The following is a 19,295-nucleotide window of genomic DNA, read 5'->3' as shown; positions in this document are numbered from 1 at the left end:
TTATATCTTTCGGGCTTTATATGGGGCTATATATTAATTTATGTAGTAATTTGATTAAGCGATGATTTTTTTTGTTAGCTTTTCTTAAGTTGATTTTTCGATGTGCTATCTTCAACCTAAAACGTTCAAATTGTGACAAAATTAGATTTAATCACTTATGAATCATTTGTTGGATTAGATTCCCTTATCTCAATTTTCGTTGAAAGAAACAAACCTCCACTTCGACCTCTGAAATAATTTGTTTTTCATGTATAACACAACAATTTACCTAGCACCAATTGGTAAATTAGTATCATACAATTTTGAAAAAAAATATTTGAAAATTTCACTCATCAATGCTCATGAACGTTAAATCAATTTCAAATTTTATTTCTTATGGAATTTAAAACAATCATTAATTAGCCAAATTGCTAGAAAAATAAGTAAAAAAAAGAATTAAAAAAATAATAAAAGGAAAGTTTAAGTGTATTCGCAAGTGAATAGAGAGTGATATAATTTTGCTCACATGGGTTACTACTTTTTTTGTGGGACCCACTATTTTTTTGGGCTAGATGTAGCCCGATTTTATGCTACTCAAGAAAGCAAGTTGATTGCCCCAGTGGTTGATTTACCACATTTTCCAGCTCATTAGAGATGAAATTTCTCGTTAAGGTTGGAAATATAGTAGCCTCATGGAGGATAAAGCTCCCATTGAGGATGCTCTCATGAGCTAGTGAGCTGCAGCAGCAACTGCGAAGGAGAGAGAGAGAGATGCAATATCATGAGAAGCTAGCTAGGGTTTGAGTTCACTTTATTCCTTTTGTTTTCAGGTCTGCAGAGGCTGCCATGATCGGACATGGCTCAGTCACTCGACGGTCTTTTGGCTGCAAACTCCACTTGTTTTGTCTAGTCTCAACCAACTTTGCCCACTAAGCTTCATTGCCTTCTCCTTTTTCCTCCTCCTCTCTTATTTTTCCCATTTATACACTCCTTATATGTATATGCTCAACTAAAATTAATCATTATCGGCACCTAATCCATAACCGACAAGTGTGGTTTATTGTTTTGTTATACGATATGTATTCTGAATGCTCTTATTTATAAAGAGAATAATTTGAACTTAAGTACAAAACGACGATATAGTATCTTACTGAATTAACTTAACCATCTCGACCTTAATTCTAGTGGCTCTACCAGATACGACATTATTTCCGTCCTTAAATCACCTCTAGTGGCTCTACCAGATACGACATTCTCTCACGCACAACTCTAAATACAAAGTTCATACTACAAAGCATTAAAAAATTAGAAATATTATTACTTAGTAATACGGTTTAGTGATATTTCTCTTCACTTATAAGTGAGAGGTCTTAGGTTCTATTCTCGCTAAAGGCGAATTTGAACCATATTATTGCTAGCCAATTGTGAAGCTAAACCCACCCCCTCCTCTCTTAGTGTGAATAATACCAGTTGTTAAAAAAAAAATCAGAAATATTTCTATTGAGGATTTTGTCTTTTATTGGACGTTGGATGAAACCAACGGCAAAGATTGGACCTGGGTTACTAAGCCCGATATAAAAGCTTTGGACATGGAGTCTAAAGTCCACAATGACAAAATTGGACCCGGGTTATCCCCGAAAAGCCCTGAACCCGTCAAATATAATATACTCCTCAAACCAAAAAATAATATTTGTTTTGTCGGTTGGAACAAATTTTGGGTAAAAACAATTCGATCGCGTCATTTGTAAAACACTTGATGCAAAAATACAGGACTTTTAATATTCTTTTTAAGGGAAAATTGCAATCTCCATTCATCTTTCACATTCTTTTTACTAGTTTTTCTACACACACGCTTATACACATGCGAAAAGTTTTTTTCAATCACAGACCCCCCCCCTCCATGTCTCCACATTTTTTATGCTAATACGTCCAAAAGTGAAATAATAAATTTAGTGCAGAACACATGTCAAAAAATGCGAATACATGCTTGCATTGAATTGTTTATCTTCAAACACATGTCCTAAACCTTTGGGGTGAAAAATTTAGAAATTATAGAAATGACATATTTTATAATTTTTGTATAAAAAGAAAGACGTCTTTATCAAATCACTATAAGACCATCTTAAAAAGAAATGTCAAATTACAATTGATAGTTATTGTAACAATCTGAAGCCTTATGTTAAATTTTGTATTTTTCCAACGAAATTGTCAAATATAATTTTATTATTTAAATAGAGCTTTAAATGATTATAATTATTAAAAAAATGTTGAAACAAAATTTTTATTGCTTGAAATGCTAGCGGAATAAGGGATCCACTATTAAAATGAATTAAAAATAAATTTGATATTAATGTCAAATTTTACATCAAATCACTAAGCCTTCAAATCCAGTCATCAAATAACATTTTTGTTGGAGAAACTTTTGATGTTAAATATGTACAGTGACATTTTATCTAAGATTTTGACATCTCCTTTAAAGATGCTCTAAATGAGTTGAGGGTGGACAAGAAGTTAGCTAAAAAGTCTCCCTTACAATACCCGAAACCACAATTGTTATAGTTTCACTTAATTTCACATTGATTCCACCAAACTCACCCGAATAATGCAACCCGATAAAAGTTTCTCACCTCGCTTCCGCCATCACAGAAGATTTCGTTTGTCCAACATATGTCATCATACAAATAGAAAGAAACTTAAAAAAATATTTTCCTCTATTTATAAAATAACAGTTAACGTAACTCGCCGTATTCTGAAATTAATAATTTTCTTCGTTTGTTGGCGCCCACTGGCGAGTGGCGACCACCAAATTAATAAACAATTTTACATAAAGGTCCCATATTGCGATTGTACTGTTTTTTGTTTTTATGTTAATTTGCTGCTTACTTTTCTTCCTTTGCCTCCCAGACTCCGCCCAAAGTCTAATATCCCACTTCCCTCCGTCATCTGCTTCCAAAGCTTCCAACAACATTACCGGGTTTAACCGATTCCGCCAACAAATTAGGTACGAATGCAAATAATCTTCCATTTTTTTAATTCAAACTTTTGTCCATTTTCTTCGACTGCGTGATCTAGGTTTTTGATTCCCATCAATTTTTGATTTGGGGTTTTTTGCAGTGTAAATTTTGTATGTCATTTTCTTAATTTTATGTTGATATGACTCTTAATCTGATCTAATCAAGTGTTAGAAATATGTGTTTGTTATCTGTGTGAGGGCGAATCTTGGCGCAACGGAAATGTTGCTCCTTTGTGATTGAGTCGTGAAAATAGCCTCTTTTCAAAACAAGAATAATGCTGCGTAGATAGATGTTTCCTCCGATCCTCGCAAAGCGGGGAGCCTTATTGGCTTGGGTCGCCCTTGCCCTGTGTTTTGTAAATGCATATGTAAAATGCACGTTGTTAGGCATCCCAGTTTAGGAAGAATTCTGTGGTTGTTCGGCATGAAAATTAGCTGTTTGGTTAAAACTTGGAAGTGCATTAAGGTTTATGAAAGTGCATTTGCTTATTGAATTAGACCGCCCATCCCGATGATCAATCCAATGCGAGGTTTTTATTGAGTTGAAGACATAATGCGATGTTCACTTCTTCTCGGGGCTACCTGTTATAGGGAACACATTTTTTTCCTTATGATTCGTCGAACACAGATGGTTATTTAGTTTAGAAGGACACTACTAAGTCATTCGTTATATCTGAACTGAATTTGATATGATCTTTTGCATTTTTCTCGTTAAGCTAAATGTGTGGTGATCTGAACAAAAAATGACGAGTGTATATTTTATGAATTTTGGATTTTATACTTTTTTTCCCCAGGGTTTTCTATCTGTCCTCGTCTCTGCTGATTTTAGTCCTCCAATGGAGTGATAGCAGCCGCCGTGGCAGATTCTTTTTATGAATTGGTTGTGAGTTGAAAATGGTGAATGAAGTGGTCCTGAAGGCGGTTTTCCCTTTACTGGAGGGTGTGGACCTTGCTTCTTGTATGGGGGTGTGCAAGCGGTGGAGACAGATAGCTCGAGATGATTTCTTTTGGAAGCGTCTATGTGCCAAGAGATGGCCCTCTACCTGCAAGCGACCTAACCCTCCCACTCTAACCTATTGCAAGCTGTATCAAAACTTTTATAAGCGGCACCACCGTCGAACTCTTCTTCCACCAAGACTTTCCTTTGATGACTTGGAATTTTTCATTGATATATGGACTGAAGATCGATTTCTCTTTTCTGAAGTGGTCCCTGGCCCCGTTCTACAGAAAGGTACCAAAATCCCACCACCAGGACTATGTGACATGCTTAGATATCACCTGGAGGGTACTGAGTACAAGATGAAACTCCCTGTTGAGCCAAGGTTTGCTGTTCCTCTGACCCAGACCGTGAGTGTTTCAGTGCTTGTGGAGCGCAAGGATTCTAACAGGGTTGCACGTATAATTGATAATTCTATGTTTGACTACATTGATCGAACAGCATCTAGAGCCATGGCAAATGAATACCTAGACTTCTCGGCAGTCTACCCATTCACTTCAGGTATCCGGGCATGGATCTCTTTGCTTTTCATGGACAACGGAGATGAAGGAGTTATTGATGTTTTTGGGATCGAAATGGATTTCATGGATGCTGCGAACTCGAAGGAAGAGGTTTTGTGGCTATTAGACATGCTTGATTGGAAGTGAGGGTTTCACTTGCAAGGCCATTCAAATAAAAAGAGCGACGGAATTGGATGCAACAATGATGCTTTTGTCTTCTACAGTTTCGTTGACATGCTGCGTCTGCATATGGAAGAAAACAGCACAACGCTCTCGTTTTCCATGTAAGCACTTTGCTTCAGCGGTATCACTTTCTTTCATATGTTCTTGCATATTCAAAATTTTGAAGTTTGTTACATGCTTGTTTTCTTCGTTACTGTGAATAAATTACAAATCTTCATTTTTGCTCTGTATTGAAGTGTATTTATTTCATGTTCATTCTATTTATAATACCACATTTGTATGGTAAGACGCACCAACACATGGGGACCATCTCTATTAGATGTGGTACGAATGTGGTATGGAAAATGTGGTAAGAGTGTCACTGTTGGTCTAGAAATTTCGTCTGCCTTCAAAGGTTTGACCACACTGCCAATTTGCTGGTGCGACATCATCCAATTCTATTGTTTTCCCATCACTCGTAGTGACTACGAATGACAAGCTAGTTGGTTTCCCGTCGCCACCTAAACTTGCCCCCAGTTTCTTAATCCAATTAGTGCTAGATCCTCTGATACCGACATTCGTAACATCGCCAGCACTGCCAACGTTGAACACTGTCGTGGTAACCCACTCGAGGTTGCTGTTGAGCTCGAACTTAACCCTTCCACTCTTCCGGTTCGAGACTCTGCGGTACTTAACTGGATTGATACCGGCTTTTGTCTGTGCGAGTTTTGCGAGCATAGGCATGTACAGGTCGAAGTGCTTTTGGGGTGGATTGCACCAGTGATCAAGAGCCGGAGCCCAATTTGGCGGACAAAAGTTGGTCTGTGTAATTGTGATGGTACTCTGGTGCTGTTTACTTTAACGAAAAATCATATTTTTACATTAAAAAGTCAATCCTAATAGGTACTATTCACTTTAACCTTTATTTTGTCCTTATCGTTAAAACTCAAAGTTTTCAAGTTCTTTTCATTAGTTTTGTTTAAAAAATTTAGTAAATTTATAGCATAAGTGGGATTAATTGTAAAAGGAAAGAAAATATGAGGATTCCAATTAAGTGAAAAAACAAGAAATTAACAATAATTGAAATAATTAATTTTATAATCCTATTGTTAGATTAAAGGGGGAGAGATCTGTTATTTCAAATTTCAAATTAATTGACATGTTCATGATCACTTTTATCAATTTCAAATTTCAGGGACCAAAATAAAGAGTTATACTAATCTTATGACCTTTTTGGATAAAAAAATTAGTTTAATTTTAAAAATATTTTTTGTGATTTCTAAGTTTTATGAAATTGGTTATCAATTTTTTATAATGCAATTACTTATAATTTGGGCGTTATAGTAGGCTTGAATATTATATATTTAATTCCTAATTTGTTTGGTAAAAAATAATAATTCGTAATTTGTTTAATTGCTTACCCAAAGTTAGCTTTTATTCTTTGTGATGGGGCCTAAGTCAACCTTCTCCAAAATTTTGTACTTTCATGAGAGTTTTATTCGTTAAATTTTTGTGATGGAATTTTTAATTAAGAGTTTAATGGTAAAAAATTTCAGTGTATGACACAGAGGCGTACAAAAGTATATTAGTCTTGAATACCACTTTTTGCCTATTAAATATGTAGTTGAAACAAGCTTATTACATATTTATTCTCCTCACTTGTTAAAGTGCATGTAAATAATTGGATTTACTTAATAAAAATGCTACAGTCAGTTACTTACACGTGTTTGAACTGACAATCTTTAATTACTATGCATACTATAACTAAAAGAAATTCTTACGTTCGCCCGCACAAACTATCTTTTTTACGTCAAAATTAAACATAATTCTCAACGATGCCGGCGGGTTAGCCGATTTACGAAAAACTCTTTAAGATATCTCTTCTTTTTTTTTTTGTATGCGGTCAGACGAATGCTATGGCAGGTGGACCCAAGAATCTCTCCGAATTCAGTGGTGCAAACCATGTTACCACTTCAAACAAAAATCTACTAATCATTTACAGTTCAATTTCTCAATCTTCTTAGTCCGGCAAGGAAGCGGAAAAGACCGAAAAGGACGACACACAATCTTTGTGCTGCTGACCTTCACGACACCACCCCAAGACTAATTCCGTAATTTCAGAACTCGACCTTTTTCCAAAATCTGCGCCCAGCAAAATCCTCCGTCGAATAAAATTCCAAAACAATCCTTCCCAACGAAGCTAACTGACGAGTCGTCAGCAGGAAGCTTTGACAGTTCGTACAGTGCCCCTGAGGGCATTTTCGTAACTCCGGCAGCGAGACTCCGTTCGCAGTCGCAAATCTAAAATCCCCAGAATTTAGTTCCTCCACCACACTTTTCCCCGCCATTTGCTTCCTCCAAATTCTCCTTCCCAAAATCTAGGGCTCCGTCCTCGTCACTCTCTGCAACCGAAACCCTAATTCTCTTCGAAATCCCCCCTTGATTCTGCATAATTACGACCCCTGCCACTCAGCCGGTTCATCATTCTCCCTACATGCCCTTGCAGCGCCGATTGCGAACTCACCGGTGGAGCAATCGATGAGTTATCCGGTAGCCACTTCGAGCTCGAGCTCCGGCTCGGCTCACGGAGGTATCAGCCTCTCGAACACGGTGCACTCGGAGGTCGCGCCTTGCTTGCCTCTGCCGTCGCTGCCGGTGTTCTGCGGGGCATCTGATCACCTCCGGCTGTTCGACGAGCCCAGTCGTAACAGTGCGTGGCTGAACCGCCCTGACGCAGCTGTTGCGAGTAGGATTGCTGATCTGCTTCGAGAAACTGACGTGTCGTACTTGTAAGTACTTATCTGTGTTCTGCGCCAGCAATTTCATTTCCAGGTTTACATTTGAAATTTGATTGTTAGAAATGCGCGATGTTGCATTTGAATTGTGATTTTTGCTTATTTTTTAATTTACAATCTGAAATTTGACGTATTTGATTGTTGCCGTGTTCTGCTGCGTATGAATTTTGAATTTTCCCGTTTCTTGTGATGGGGTGTGGTTTTGTTTGTTTAAATTTTAAGTAATTTGGAGAAAAATGTAATGGTTATTGATGAGAATTAGCTCTCTCTCCCTCTCTCTCTCCCCCCACTTTTAGCTGAATTGACAGGCAGCTCAATGTGTTTGAACTAATGCGATGAGGTTGTGAAATGTGAATTCGGAGACGACTTTGTTATAAGTAATTTGGAACAAAGCAGCCACCTGATTTGTTGTACCGTATATTAAATTGTATCCCAGGATCTTATTTTTTACTAAAAATGCAACCGACTAGGGGAACTGTGCTGATACAAAATTTCTATTAGTTACATTGTTTAGATTTGTTTTGAATTTTGTTTTTTTCTATTCATTTGTCGGTGCTCATATACGGTTTCATGCACAGGAACCTTAGGGAGGATGCTAGGGCAATTCCATATGGTTATGGAGAACCTTTAAAACTTCACGATGAAGTTCTTCGGTACAATCCAGAAGCATTTGAGTACTATAGTCCAGGTAAACCAAGTATTTCGTCTCTCCTTACCTGCTTTTATGCTTCAACTTTTTCTTTAGATTGTTTTTTGGTTTCCTACTTATTACATAGGGCTTCTGTATAGCTGTTTCGAATATAACTGCAAATTGCAACAGCCATATTTTCATCATACAACCAATAAGCCTTTACTAGGTTATAACATGATTGAGTAATGCAATCACATCTCTCAGGTGCAAGAAGTTTTGGTGATAATATAGACTTGGTTAATGATTATGCAGATTTTATACTAATGAAGATTGAGAATAATATTAATTCATTGATAAAGATACTGAAAATAATTAATAAAAACTAAAGATAATATGTCTATGAATGAGAAAAACATATCTTTTTTCATACGAGTGGAGATATTGATTAGATATGATAAAATAATAATAAAAATATTTTCTTTTGGTTTCAAAGCACAAGTTGCAGAAGTTAAAGAGTGCTAGTTGATATTTTTTACACTTACCAGACAGAGTAGCTTCATTTAAGCTCAAAATATTTATTTCTTTTTAGATGAAGCACTTTTACTTCATCGTTGAAAGGATACATGCGAATTTCCAAGATCTCTCTTAGTCTTTGTATATGTTACATGCACAGTAAATAAATGTCTCTAGATATTACACACACTACTTAGTTCCTTAGAAGAATTGGTTGTAGTTTAAAGTGTTTGTTCTTGTATAAATTTATATTTCTGTGCTTATTGTTTCTTGCACTGTTCAAGTTTCGCAGGTCCTATTAAGGGGCAAGTGCCTGTCAGTAGTACAGTATCTGACAAGAAGCCCTTCAAGCCTATTGTACCTATACCAAAGCTTTCTCAAAGGGACTATTCCGTATCTGACAATAATCAGCTCAATGATATTCCTCCTAATGTATGTGTGCATCTATTTGGCAGTTAATAATTTTGCCCCCTCCTTGTTTAATAATCTAGAAGGTGAAATGGCAGGACATATCTCCACCATCTTCTAGAAAACCAAAATCCAAGAAAAAAGCTAGTGATACCGTTGTGTCAACAGTCGGACTCGATTCTGCTGAAATTCAAGGTTCGTGGGCTTTAGAACTCTCTCTTCCTCTCAAACATACATTCTTCTTTTCAATATTCATGTGAGTGACCTATCTTCAAAAATCTTGTTTAGATGCCACCATCAGAAGCTTTTGTGAGTTGGTGGAGGATTTCTGTGGCAGAGCTGAAATTTTCAGTGATGACAGGGAAGAAACTGAGTGGTTATCTATGCCTCTTTCTGATCTTAGAGTGCTTGCAAATGAAATAATGTCTCTTCGAGCAAAGAAGCTTCTACATTTGGTTCCTGTAGATACTTTTGTTAGATTGTTAAGGATTTTAGATCATCAGATACATCGAGCTGAAGGCTTGACTATAATTGAATATGACCAGGTGAGCTTGTTTTCTGTTCTGCTTTCTTTCTTGCATTTGGCAGGTCTGTTGTGGTAATTTCAAGTTTGCTTCTTAAATTACATTTCTTCAGGCTTTGTTGTTAGCTTCTTGCTTTTGTGCAGTGTTTAATTTTTCCATACTCTTTTTCTTATCTTGTTTTTAATCTTCAAGCTAGTAAAGAATGGTGTTACTGCAGCACCTTGCAATATATTTAAAGTTTTGAATTTCTTCTTATAATCGTCTTTGCTATCTGAATCACTTTTATCCTGACCCTATGTTTGCCTAGTTATGACCATGTTTGGGATGAAATTTCTTTAGTTTTGGGTGGGGGGGGGGGGCACGGGGGTGAGGTTTGAAATAAAATAAATGTTTTATTAGCAAAATAAGGCATTGAGTATCTTCTTATCGAAAAATAATGCATCAAGCATCTGGAGCCTTTGGAGGAGACTGCTTGTTATGTACAAATTTGATTGGATAGCATTAGCAACTGCAAAGTGCAATGATAAAAGTTTGGGGGAGTGATAAATGGACAGGAATAGTAATGGGAATAATCAGGAAAGAGAGGAAGGAAGAAAGATAGAAAACTAGTTTTTCATTTTTGGCAGTGAATACAAGCTGAATGGATGAAATGGAAGAGTGCATCCGGCGTGTTGTGTGACCGTTGTAGGCCACTGAAGCTCAAGGGAAAATTTTATAGGACGACAATAAGGTCGGCGATGCTGTATGGCACAGAATGTTGGGCGGTGAAGCATCAAACACGTACACAAAATGGGTTTGGACATGTGCAAAGAAAGCCTACTGACACTCCGGTTCGAAGATGTGACTACGGGATAGAGGTTCAGGGCCGAAGGGGTAGAGGAAGACCTAGAAAAACTTTGGAAGAGACCCTAAGAAAAAACTTAGAGTACTTGGATCTAACGGAGGACATGACACAAAACCGAGCGCAATGGCGTTCTAGGATTCATATAGCCGACCCCACTTAGTGGGAAAAGGCTTTGTTGTTGTTGTTGTTGTTGGCAGTGAATACAATGCTAGTTTAATAAATCAATTATTCGTTCCAGTTCATATTTATGCACTGAATTATATATGTGGAGTTTTATTGTAATAGTATTGTGATCATGTTCATAGCTTACTTATCTTTTGTAATGTCAGTCAAATTCAGATGTGGTTTCATCAATACAATGTGCACTGGAGTCCATTCACGCAGCATTAGCAGTAATGGCTCATAACCAGATGCCAAAACAACTATATAAAGAAGAGGTACATGCTAAGATGTTAACTCCTCAGTTTACATTTAGTGGAGGTCCCTTGTATTGTATACTTGTAAATGTACCTTGTATTTTGTTTTTGTTTTTCTATCGTAGAAAATGCTAGTAATTTTTAATTTTGTTCCATCATATCAGATCATTGAAAGAATTCTGGAGTTTTCCAGGCATCAGATAATGGATGTTATGTGCGCTTATGATCCATCATATCGTGCTTTGCATAGGCCAAGTCAAAATGGGTCGCTCGAAGGTTAGTTTTTCTTGGGCAGTTGGGATTTCCTTAACCCATATGTTCCCTAACCATCTTCATCATTTTCTTTCAGTTGTTACCTAAATGGTGGGCTGTATATTGTCTTGCTTGGTTGGTCATTTTGCCTTTTCAGGAGTAGTTTGTTCCAACTTGTGTGATTTGAATAACAATTTTTTCCAATATATTGACAGTTGAGGAAGATGAAGAGCCTGATGCTGAATTTGGTTCAGCAAGCAAGAAGAGACGCAGTATCAAGACTGTTAAAGTGCAGAAATCCTCATTTAACAGGTATCCTTATCTATATTCTTCTCTTGGTTTTAGATTTTTTTACTAGATCCTTATATAAAAAAACTTAGGTGCTGTCTTTCCCGTACATCTTTGCCTTGGTAGGGTCTCTGCTGCTGTGAATAATATTCTTCAGAAAATGTGCACCATTCTTGGTTTACTCAAGGATTTGTTGTTAATAGAAAGGTTGTCAGATGGTTGTATCTTACAACTAGTGAAAACAAGCTTTACAACATTTATGGTGGATAATATCCAGCTCTTGCAACTGAAGGCAATGGGTTTAATCAGCGCGGTACAGATCTGCACTATTCATCTCCTCTTGGCAGCTATTGTTTACTCATACCTGTACATATCTTCAAACACATGCATTTTGATGCTATCTACTCTGAAACTTGTACATCTTCATTGTTGGTTGTACAGATATTCTATTCATACACTCAGCATCGCACATATGTGATAGATGAATTAATTCAGTTGCTTTGGAAGTTGCCGGTCTCGAAGCGAGCTTTGAGAGCCTATCACCTACCTGATGAAGAGCAACGGCAGATTCAGATGATCACTGCTTTGCTGATTCAGTTGGTTCACTATAGTGCAAACCTTCCTGAATCATTAAGACAGGAATCAAGTGGTAATTCCATCTTAGAACTTTCTGTCAATGCCGATTATCCAACTAAAGGTCATGAGGCAGCAACAGAGGCATGTTGTCACTTTTGGACTCGTGTACTTCAGCGCTTTGCTAGTGCAAAGGCTCAGGAAGCTTCAGAGTTGAAAGTAATGATGGAGAATCTTGTTACTGATCTATTGACAACATTGAATTTACCGGAATATCCCGCTTCAGCTCCTATTCTGGAGGTAATATATGTGACTTGTGTGGACTGTAATTTCATTAGTTATATTAGTACGTTGCAATTCTGAAGTAGATTTAGTTGCAGGTTCTTTGTGTCTTGTTACTCCAGAATGCTGGGCTGAAATCTAAAGACATAGCTGCACGTACCATGGCTATTGACCTTCTCGGCACAATTGCTGCAAGGTTGAAGCGTGATTCTGTACTTTGCAGTAGTGACAAAATCTGGATACTTCAGGAGTTGGTTAGTGACGATGGGGTTGATCAGACATATCCAAGAGATGCATGCTCAGTTTGTTTAGATGGTAGGGTTGATAAAAATGTCTTTGTATGTCAAGGTTGTCAGAGAATGTTTCATGCTGATTGCATGGGAGTGAGAGAATATGAAGTTCCAAATCGAAGTTGGCACTGTCAGATATGCCTCTGCTGGAAGCAACTTCTTGTTTTACAATCCTATTGCAAGTCTCAATGCAAAGATGAAGGAATCAAGGATCGAAGTCGTTCAGGAAGAAACACTGAAGTTGCTTTTTCAATTACAAAACCTGAGGTTGTCCAACAGATGCTTTTGAATTACCTTCAAGATACCACATCAGCTGATGATGGGCATCTCTTTGTTCGCTGGTACGTACTCGTTTAACTTCAATCCTTCTTGACTCTGTGGTTCCATTGTTTCCATTAGTGAAGTTGTGCTTGTTTGGACAGGTTTTATCTCTTGTTGTGGTACAAGGATGATTCAAAATCACAGCAGAAGCTCATGTACTATCTTGCTCGACTGAAATCAAAAGAAATAGTTCGGGATTCTGGGACTGTTTTTTCATTATTGACAAGGGATTCAGTCAAGAAAATTACTTTAGCATTGGGACAAAAAAACTCTTTCTCCAGAGGGTTTGATAAGATTCTTCATTTGCTTCTGGTCAGGAATCTTTTCTATTCACTCCCTGATTTTTCATGTAATAAATCTCTATTTTGACATGTCAGTGGATTTCAGGCAAGCTTAATGGAGAATTCTCCTGTAATCAGGGCCAAGGCTTTACGAGCGGTAAGTGAAAAATTATATTCTTGAACTTTTAATCCTCGTAGTGGAAATTTAGTATTCATTTTATGACCATTGACAAAATTTAATGTCTTAAATCTCTTAATATGATGAACAGGTCAGTATAATTGTAGAAGCTGATCCACAGGTATTAGGAGATAAACGCGTTCAATCAGCTGTTGAAGGAAGATTTTGTGATTCTGCAATTTCTGCAAGAGAAGCAGCACTGGAACTTGTAGGAAGGCATATTGCTTCTCATCCTGATGTTGGTTTGCAGGTGTGCACAATTGAACTCTCATCCTACCAACTCCTTTGTTCGTGCGCTATTAACACATATTGCTTAATCTTTTCCATTTTCTTTCAGTATTTTGAGAAAGTTGCTGAGAGAATTAAAGATACAGGAGTAAGTGTTCGAAAGCGATCCATCAAAATCATACGAGATATGTGCATTTCAAATGCAAACTTCTCCGAATTTACAAGTGCCTGCATTGCTATCATCTCCCGTATTAGTGATGATGAATCAAGTATACAGGTAATTCTGAAGCAATGATTGTGCTGGATTAAGTTCATTGACATGTAAAACACAAGTATACAAAGTTCTTTGTTCTTGACTAGGTCCAATCTTTATTCTTTTCATCTTCCACAGGATATTGTTTGCAAGACATTTTATGAGTTCTGGTTTGAGGAACCTGCTGGTTCACAAACTCATTTCTTTGGAGATGGTAGCTCTGTTCCATTGGAGGTGACTAAAAAAACTGAACAGATCGTTGAGATGTTGAGGAGGATGCCAAGTCATCAACCTCTTGTGACAGTCATTAAACGCAACTTGGCCCTTGATTTTTTTCCACAATCGGCTAAAGCTATTGGGATCAACCCTGTCTTGCTTGCATCTGTACGCAACCGCTGTGAGTTAATGTGCAAGTGCTTACTGGAAAAGATATTGCAGGTACTTTTCCCCAATATTTTTTACATGCTAAAACGATTTGGTTGATTATTTGAATCTGAATGTTTAGAAACCCTTATTTTTCAGGTAGAGGAAATGAATATCCAGGAGGTAGATAGGCAGGCACTTCCGTATGTGCTAGCTTTGCATGCATTCTGTGTTGTGGATCCAACACTTTGTGCACCGGCTTCTGACCCTTCACAGTTTGTGGTCACTCTTCAGCCTTATCTAAAGAGTCAGGTAAACTACATTTTGTTATGTTTTTTCAAATGTACCTTTAGAGCATTCTCAGAATTATTTTTTGGATTTGGAATTTATTTTATTCCACCTGTCACTTTTGCATTTTATCAATAGTTATACTTGCTCTGAAGAGCAGCCTTCTAGGACCCTTTCTTGTTTCTCTCTAAATAATATGAATCTAGACCTTACCAATAAGAGATCTTAGGATTTTCTTCTGCAAGGGCTTGTTCATGCTCTGTATTGGGAATTTGATTGCTCACGATCTGTCTTTGTTACAATTCATTTCTCTCTTTTTTCCCCTTTGATCGAAAATGCAGAAAGATACTAGTAAAGCAAAACTCATGCCTGCATTTTGATTATTTGCTCTGTGTTCAGGCTGATAATCGAGTGGTTGCACAGTTAGTGGAGAGTATAATCTTTATAATTGATGCTGTTCTGCCTTTGGTAAGAAAGTTACCACAAACTGTTGTGGAAGAACTTGAACAAGACTTAAAGAACATGATTGTTCGGCATTCCTTCTTGACTGTTGTGCATGCTTGCATAAAGTAAGTTCAAGTTCAGGCTTTCACTTTCAGACAATTGTCTTTTATTAATATATTACAGTTGCATTTCTTATGATGATTTAGATGCCTTCTAGGTTTTATATCTTTGTCCTCATTACAGGTGCCTCTGTGCTGTGAGTAAAGTGGCAGGAAAAGGTGCTGCTATAGTGGAGAATCTTATCCAGGTGTTCTTCAAACGTTTGGATGCTCAGGCAGTAGATAACAAGCAGGTTGGTGGATTAAATTATGTGCAAATGGATTATGTCTTTAATTATTAGTGTATTTTCGATGTTTGTGCTTGGATCAATGTTTCTTCCAGTTACCCCTGAAGTTTGAAAATCCTCCTTGATCTATTAAGGGATGGCAAAGGGGATGGCAAATATACCTTGTATTTTATATTACATCTCTTATTACCAACATATTGGTGGCCCATTTTGAAGTTTGCCTGAGAGTTATGCGTGTACGCCTAATCCTTCAAGCACCTCATAGGCAAAATGATATGTGAATTTATTCTTCTAAAAGAGTTTGATATGAGATATTACATTTTTGTGCATGGCCATGCATTTATATAGTTACTCGACAGAAATTTAGAACGAACCACAATGGTGAACTTGCAGATAGTGCTCAAGTATGGCGGTCAATCAAGTAAAACTATGAGTGGAAACCTTATGCAAACTTTTCGTGTCATATATGCTACAAATTAGGATTTACTGATTGAATAATTAACATATTCCTCTGTTCTTAATAAATTTTTTATTTTATACAACAACAACAACAACAAAGCCTTTTCCCACTAAGTGGGGTCGGCTATTTTCTTTCATAATTTTTCATAGACTTTATTTTATAAAAAAAAAAAATTAATATCGTAATATTTCTGTTCAGACCTGAGTTAAGAGCAAAACTGAGACTATGGTTAAAGTTAAGCCCCTCTTTCAGTATTGTCTAGCTGCAGTATTGATTACTCATGCAGGCAGTTACATGAAGGACTTTTGTAATATTGGGTTGCAGAGTAAGCTTATAGTTGTTATTGCTTTCTTGAGGCAGCATCTTGTTAGGTTTTATGTAACAAGAAATTACTGATAGGGGAGTTTTGTGTTTGTATCTTGGCTTTTAGCTCTAAGCTCAAACAGAGAGCTGATCATGGTTGATAGTTTGTACACAAACATACCACATGTACATACATTAAATTTATGTAATTGGGCTTCAAGTTTTGACAATTTGCAACCTTTGCTAATTTCAGCAAGTGGGGCGGTCTCTTTTCTGTCTCGGATTGCTTATCCGTTACGGCAACTCTTTGCCCAGTAACTCCGACAGAACAATTGATGTTGTTAGCAGTCTCAGCTTGTTTAAAAAATATCTTCTAGTGGATGATTTTGTAATAAAGGTTCGGTCATTACAGGTATGAACTTTATAATTTACTTTTTCCTAAAGCCTAGCTTGATCTTGAAATGTGAAGGGCCTGGTTTTATAATGAAATGTAGTAATGTTGTGTTGTAACGTTTGTAGGCATTGGGCTTTGTTCTAATAGCTAGGCCCGAATATATGTTGGAAAAAGATATTGGGAAGATAGTAGAGGCAACATTCTCTTCTAGCTCTGACGTTCGTCTTAGGGTAAGATAACTGTGTCTCTTATTTCTACTACAGTGTCAGTCTGTATGCTTAAATCATTTTTTTGACCAGATGCAAGCATTGCAAAACATGTACGACTATCTTCTTGATGCTGAAAGTAAAATGGGAACAGATGCAGCCAGTGATAATGTGATTCATTGTAATGTGGAAGGCGGCAATGCTGTATCTGTTGCTGCGGGTGCCGGAGATACTAATATCTGTGGTGGTATAGTTCAGTTGTATTGGGATAATATGTTGGTGAGATGTTTAGACCTTAATGAACAAGTTCGCCAATCTGCAGTTAAGGTGAGTATAGAGCTTCTATGTTCTGTTCCTGGCTCTGTGCACGTTTTTTTCTTTTTCTAAGATTGTCATGAATTTGGAGAATCAGAATCTTGTTGACAACCAACTCCTGAGAAAATTATCCGGTGGAAAGAATGTGATGTATTTGAAAATTTGAAAGACAATTTTTTGTCAATTTATCTACTTTTTCCTAATATAACTGCAGATTGTTGAAGTTGTGCTGCGCCAAGGGCTTGTACATCCTATTACATGTGTTCCATACCTTATTGCACTCGAAACAGATCCACTGGAGGCCAACTCGAAGTTAGCTCATCATTTACTGATGCAAATGAATGAAAAGTATTCTCCTCTATGTGCTTTTTGACTTTGCCATATCTTCTATTGTTGCTTAGGTTTTTTAATCGAAGTATCATTTTAGGTACCCCGCATTTTTCGAAAGCCGCCTGGGAGATGGCCTTCAAATGTCTTTTAGTTTCATACAGTCCATAAGTTCTAGTTCTGAACATGAGAACAAAAAAATTCAAGCAAAGGCTTCTGGAAATGCGAAGGGAAAATCTGATAATGTTTCTCTCGCACAAGCAAGACTAGGGGTTTCTCGAATCTACAAGCTTATTCGTGCTAACCGGACTTCAAGAAACAAATTTATGTCTTCAATTGTTCGCAAGTTCGATAATACTAGCTGGACACCTTCAGTAGTCCCTTTCCTGATGTGAGTTTAAATCGTTGGTGTCAGTCTTGGACTTAATGTATTCTGGATGAGGGTGCTGACGTGGATGTTGATTTCTTTTTACAGGTACTGCACAGAGATACTCGCCTTGCTACCCTTCACAACACCTGATGAGCCGCTTTACTTGGTCTATTCCATAAATAGAGTAGTACAAGTTAGGGCTGGGGCGCTCGAAGCAAAACTTAAAGCTCTGACTTTGCATTTGTTACAAAGAAGCGCACCTCATGGGAACGGCATAATTGAAGATGGTTCAGCTGCTCAACCTTTTACGAGAGGAATGGCGTCATTCGATTTGAATGGGACAGTTCAACAAGAACCAGTGTTTCAACCAGTTACAAATTATATGTCAACGGAGTGGAATGGTATAATACAACAAGAGCCAGCAGATCAGTCTGTCTCAAATCAAGCTACCCCGTTTGAGGCAAACATGCACGTTACGGGCTCCAACAGTTCTGGTGGCTTCTCAATAGATGACGTACAGAAATTCCAGGTATCCTGTAGTCCTGTACTAAATTGATTTTTCACAAGCCTGAGAATTAGAGTTTTGCTGCTCAGTTAATTTTCATTGATCATACTCTTGTTTTACGTGCTATTGTAGGCAGACTGCCTGGCGGCTATTGCGGTGCAGCTTCTTTTGAAATTAAAGAGACACCTAAAAATTGTGTACAGCCTGAACGATGCAAGGTGCCAGGTAAGCAATCACTAGATAATTATAGGTGCGAGGTGCCTGGATCTAACTGCCCCTTGTTAATTTTTTTTATCATTTGTAATTCCTCATTGAACCAGGCTTTTTCTCCGGGCGAACCCCTTAAACCGGGAGATGTACTCTCCAGGCAGAACATTCCTTTTGACCTCAGTGATACCCGCACCAATTTGCCTACAACTTATCAAGAATTGGTTCAAAGATATCAGGTACTGTGAGCTGTGAGACTCTCTCTCTCTCTCTCTCTCTCTCTCTCTCTCTCTGTGGATGTTAGCAATCATGTCCGTGCATAAATTCTTACCGATATCGTTGTTGTACAGGAATTCAAGAATGCGTTGAGGGAGGATACGATTGATTTCTCAACTTACACTGCAAACATCAAGAGAAAACGCCCAGCCCCGAGAAAAGGGCGGAAATCTGTGGGTGGAGATGACGAGGGCGATGATGACGACGAGGATTATTCAGGTGGGGCTCGGAGGCCGAGTAATATTGGAAGGAGAGGTGGCTACGGTATCAGAAGTCGACAGCGGTTATAGTAGTACATGACAGGTAGGCTAACTTGTAAATGTTGTAGGAGAAAGGAATAGCAATAGAGAGGGGTGATATGACGAGAGCGGAAAAAACTAGATTTCTGGAAACGGTAGAGAAATCCAGTAGAGTAGCGTGAACTCTTACTGTTTCCGTATTTTGTAATTCGCCCGCGATAGCATATATCAACCGCATTCTTTTGTGAATGAAATCCAGCCTTCCCATCAAATCGTCGATTTTTTGTCGATGTAGAAGCAGGTTTGATTACAAAAGCCGCTTTCGCAAACAGCCCGATGATATGCATTTCTTTGACATGACTTAGAAATCAATCTAAAACACATTTACATGGGATCGTATGGAAAGTGATTTGGGAGGGTCAGAAAGCATGAGCTGCTTCTCACAAAATCACCCAAAAACAGATGACCATGGAGAAGCACATGGCAAGTATTTCCCTTAAAATCACTTATAGGAGGCAGCTCTC

General features: G+C 37.7%; 3 protein-coding genes across 3 annotated transcripts; 2 read left to right on the top strand and 1 right to left on the bottom strand.

Moving 5' to 3' along the window:
* Positions 1-2,814: 2,814 nt before the first annotated feature.
* On the top strand, positions 2,815-4,898 carry LOC126584002 (F-box protein At5g39250-like). Its single transcript, XM_050248571.1, has 2 exons — positions 2,815-2,980; positions 3,787-4,898. The coding sequence occupies exon 2, from the start codon at positions 3,887-3,889 to the stop codon at positions 4,634-4,636; it is 750 nt and encodes a 249-aa protein (XP_050104528.1). The 5' UTR covers positions 2,815-2,980; positions 3,787-3,886; the 3' UTR covers positions 4,637-4,898.
* A 143-nt stretch (positions 4,899-5,041) lies between these two features.
* LOC126582552 (expansin-A25-like) lies at positions 5,042-6,999 on the bottom strand. Its single transcript, XM_050246688.1, has 3 exons — positions 6,894-6,999; positions 6,699-6,793; positions 5,042-5,500 (listed from the first exon to the last, which is right to left on the bottom strand). The coding sequence occupies exons 1-3, from the start codon at positions 6,997-6,999 to the stop codon at positions 5,042-5,044; spliced, it is 660 nt and encodes a 219-aa protein (XP_050102645.1).
* On the top strand, positions 6,611-19,043 carry LOC126582213 (sister chromatid cohesion protein SCC2-like). The gene is made up of 28 exons (XM_050246265.1): positions 6,611-7,440; positions 8,025-8,134; positions 8,883-9,022; positions 9,097-9,193; positions 9,287-9,543; positions 10,696-10,803; positions 10,947-11,058; positions 11,250-11,346; positions 11,449-11,635; positions 11,764-12,195; positions 12,276-12,808; positions 12,890-13,100; positions 13,176-13,226; positions 13,339-13,497; positions 13,585-13,752; positions 13,867-14,166; positions 14,251-14,403; positions 14,779-14,948; positions 15,067-15,175; positions 16,186-16,344; positions 16,452-16,556; positions 16,626-16,859; positions 17,062-17,195; positions 17,275-17,565; positions 17,650-18,073; positions 18,182-18,274; positions 18,370-18,495; positions 18,607-19,043. Exons 1-28 carry the CDS (start codon positions 7,190-7,192, stop codon positions 18,820-18,822), a joined length of 5,427 nt encoding a protein of 1,808 aa, XP_050102222.1. The 5' UTR covers positions 6,611-7,189; the 3' UTR covers positions 18,823-19,043.
* Positions 19,044-19,295: the final 252 nt, after the last annotated feature.

Source organism: Malus sylvestris, chromosome 9, assembly GCF_916048215.2.
Source record: "Malus sylvestris chromosome 9, drMalSylv7.2, whole genome shotgun sequence".
Taxonomy (NCBI): Eukaryota; Viridiplantae; Streptophyta; class Magnoliopsida; order Rosales; family Rosaceae; genus Malus; species Malus sylvestris.
Note: the sequence above shows the minus strand (reverse complement) of the source record. Positions and strands in the feature narration are given on the sequence as shown.

Excerpts from the sequence above, each read along its gene's own strand:
- LOC126584002 (XM_050248571.1), top strand. The coding sequence starts at position 3,887 with ATGGTGAATGAAGTGGTCCTGAAGGCGGTTTTCCCTTTACTGGAGGGT.
- LOC126582552 (XM_050246688.1), bottom strand. The coding sequence starts at position 6,999 with ATGGCGGGGAAAAGTGTGGTGGAGGAACTAAATTCTGGGGATTTTAGA. Across the intron at positions 6,794-6,893 it reads AAAATGCCCTCAGGGGCACT|ATTTTGGAAAAAGGTCGAGT; the intron begins GTACGAACTGTC and ends TGCTGGGCGCAG. Across the intron at positions 5,501-6,698 it reads ATTGTGTGTCGTCCTTTTCG|CACCAGAGTACCATCACAAT; the intron begins GTCTTTTCCGCT and ends TAAAGTAAACAG.
- LOC126582213 (XM_050246265.1), top strand. The coding sequence starts at position 7,190 with ATGAGTTATCCGGTAGCCACTTCGAGCTCGAGCTCCGGCTCGGCTCAC. Across the intron at positions 9,023-9,096 it reads TCAATGATATTCCTCCTAAT|GACATATCTCCACCATCTTC; the intron begins GTATGTGTGCAT and ends GTGAAATGGCAG. Across the intron at positions 18,074-18,181 it reads ATGACGTACAGAAATTCCAG|GCAGACTGCCTGGCGGCTAT; the intron begins GTATCCTGTAGT and ends GTGCTATTGTAG.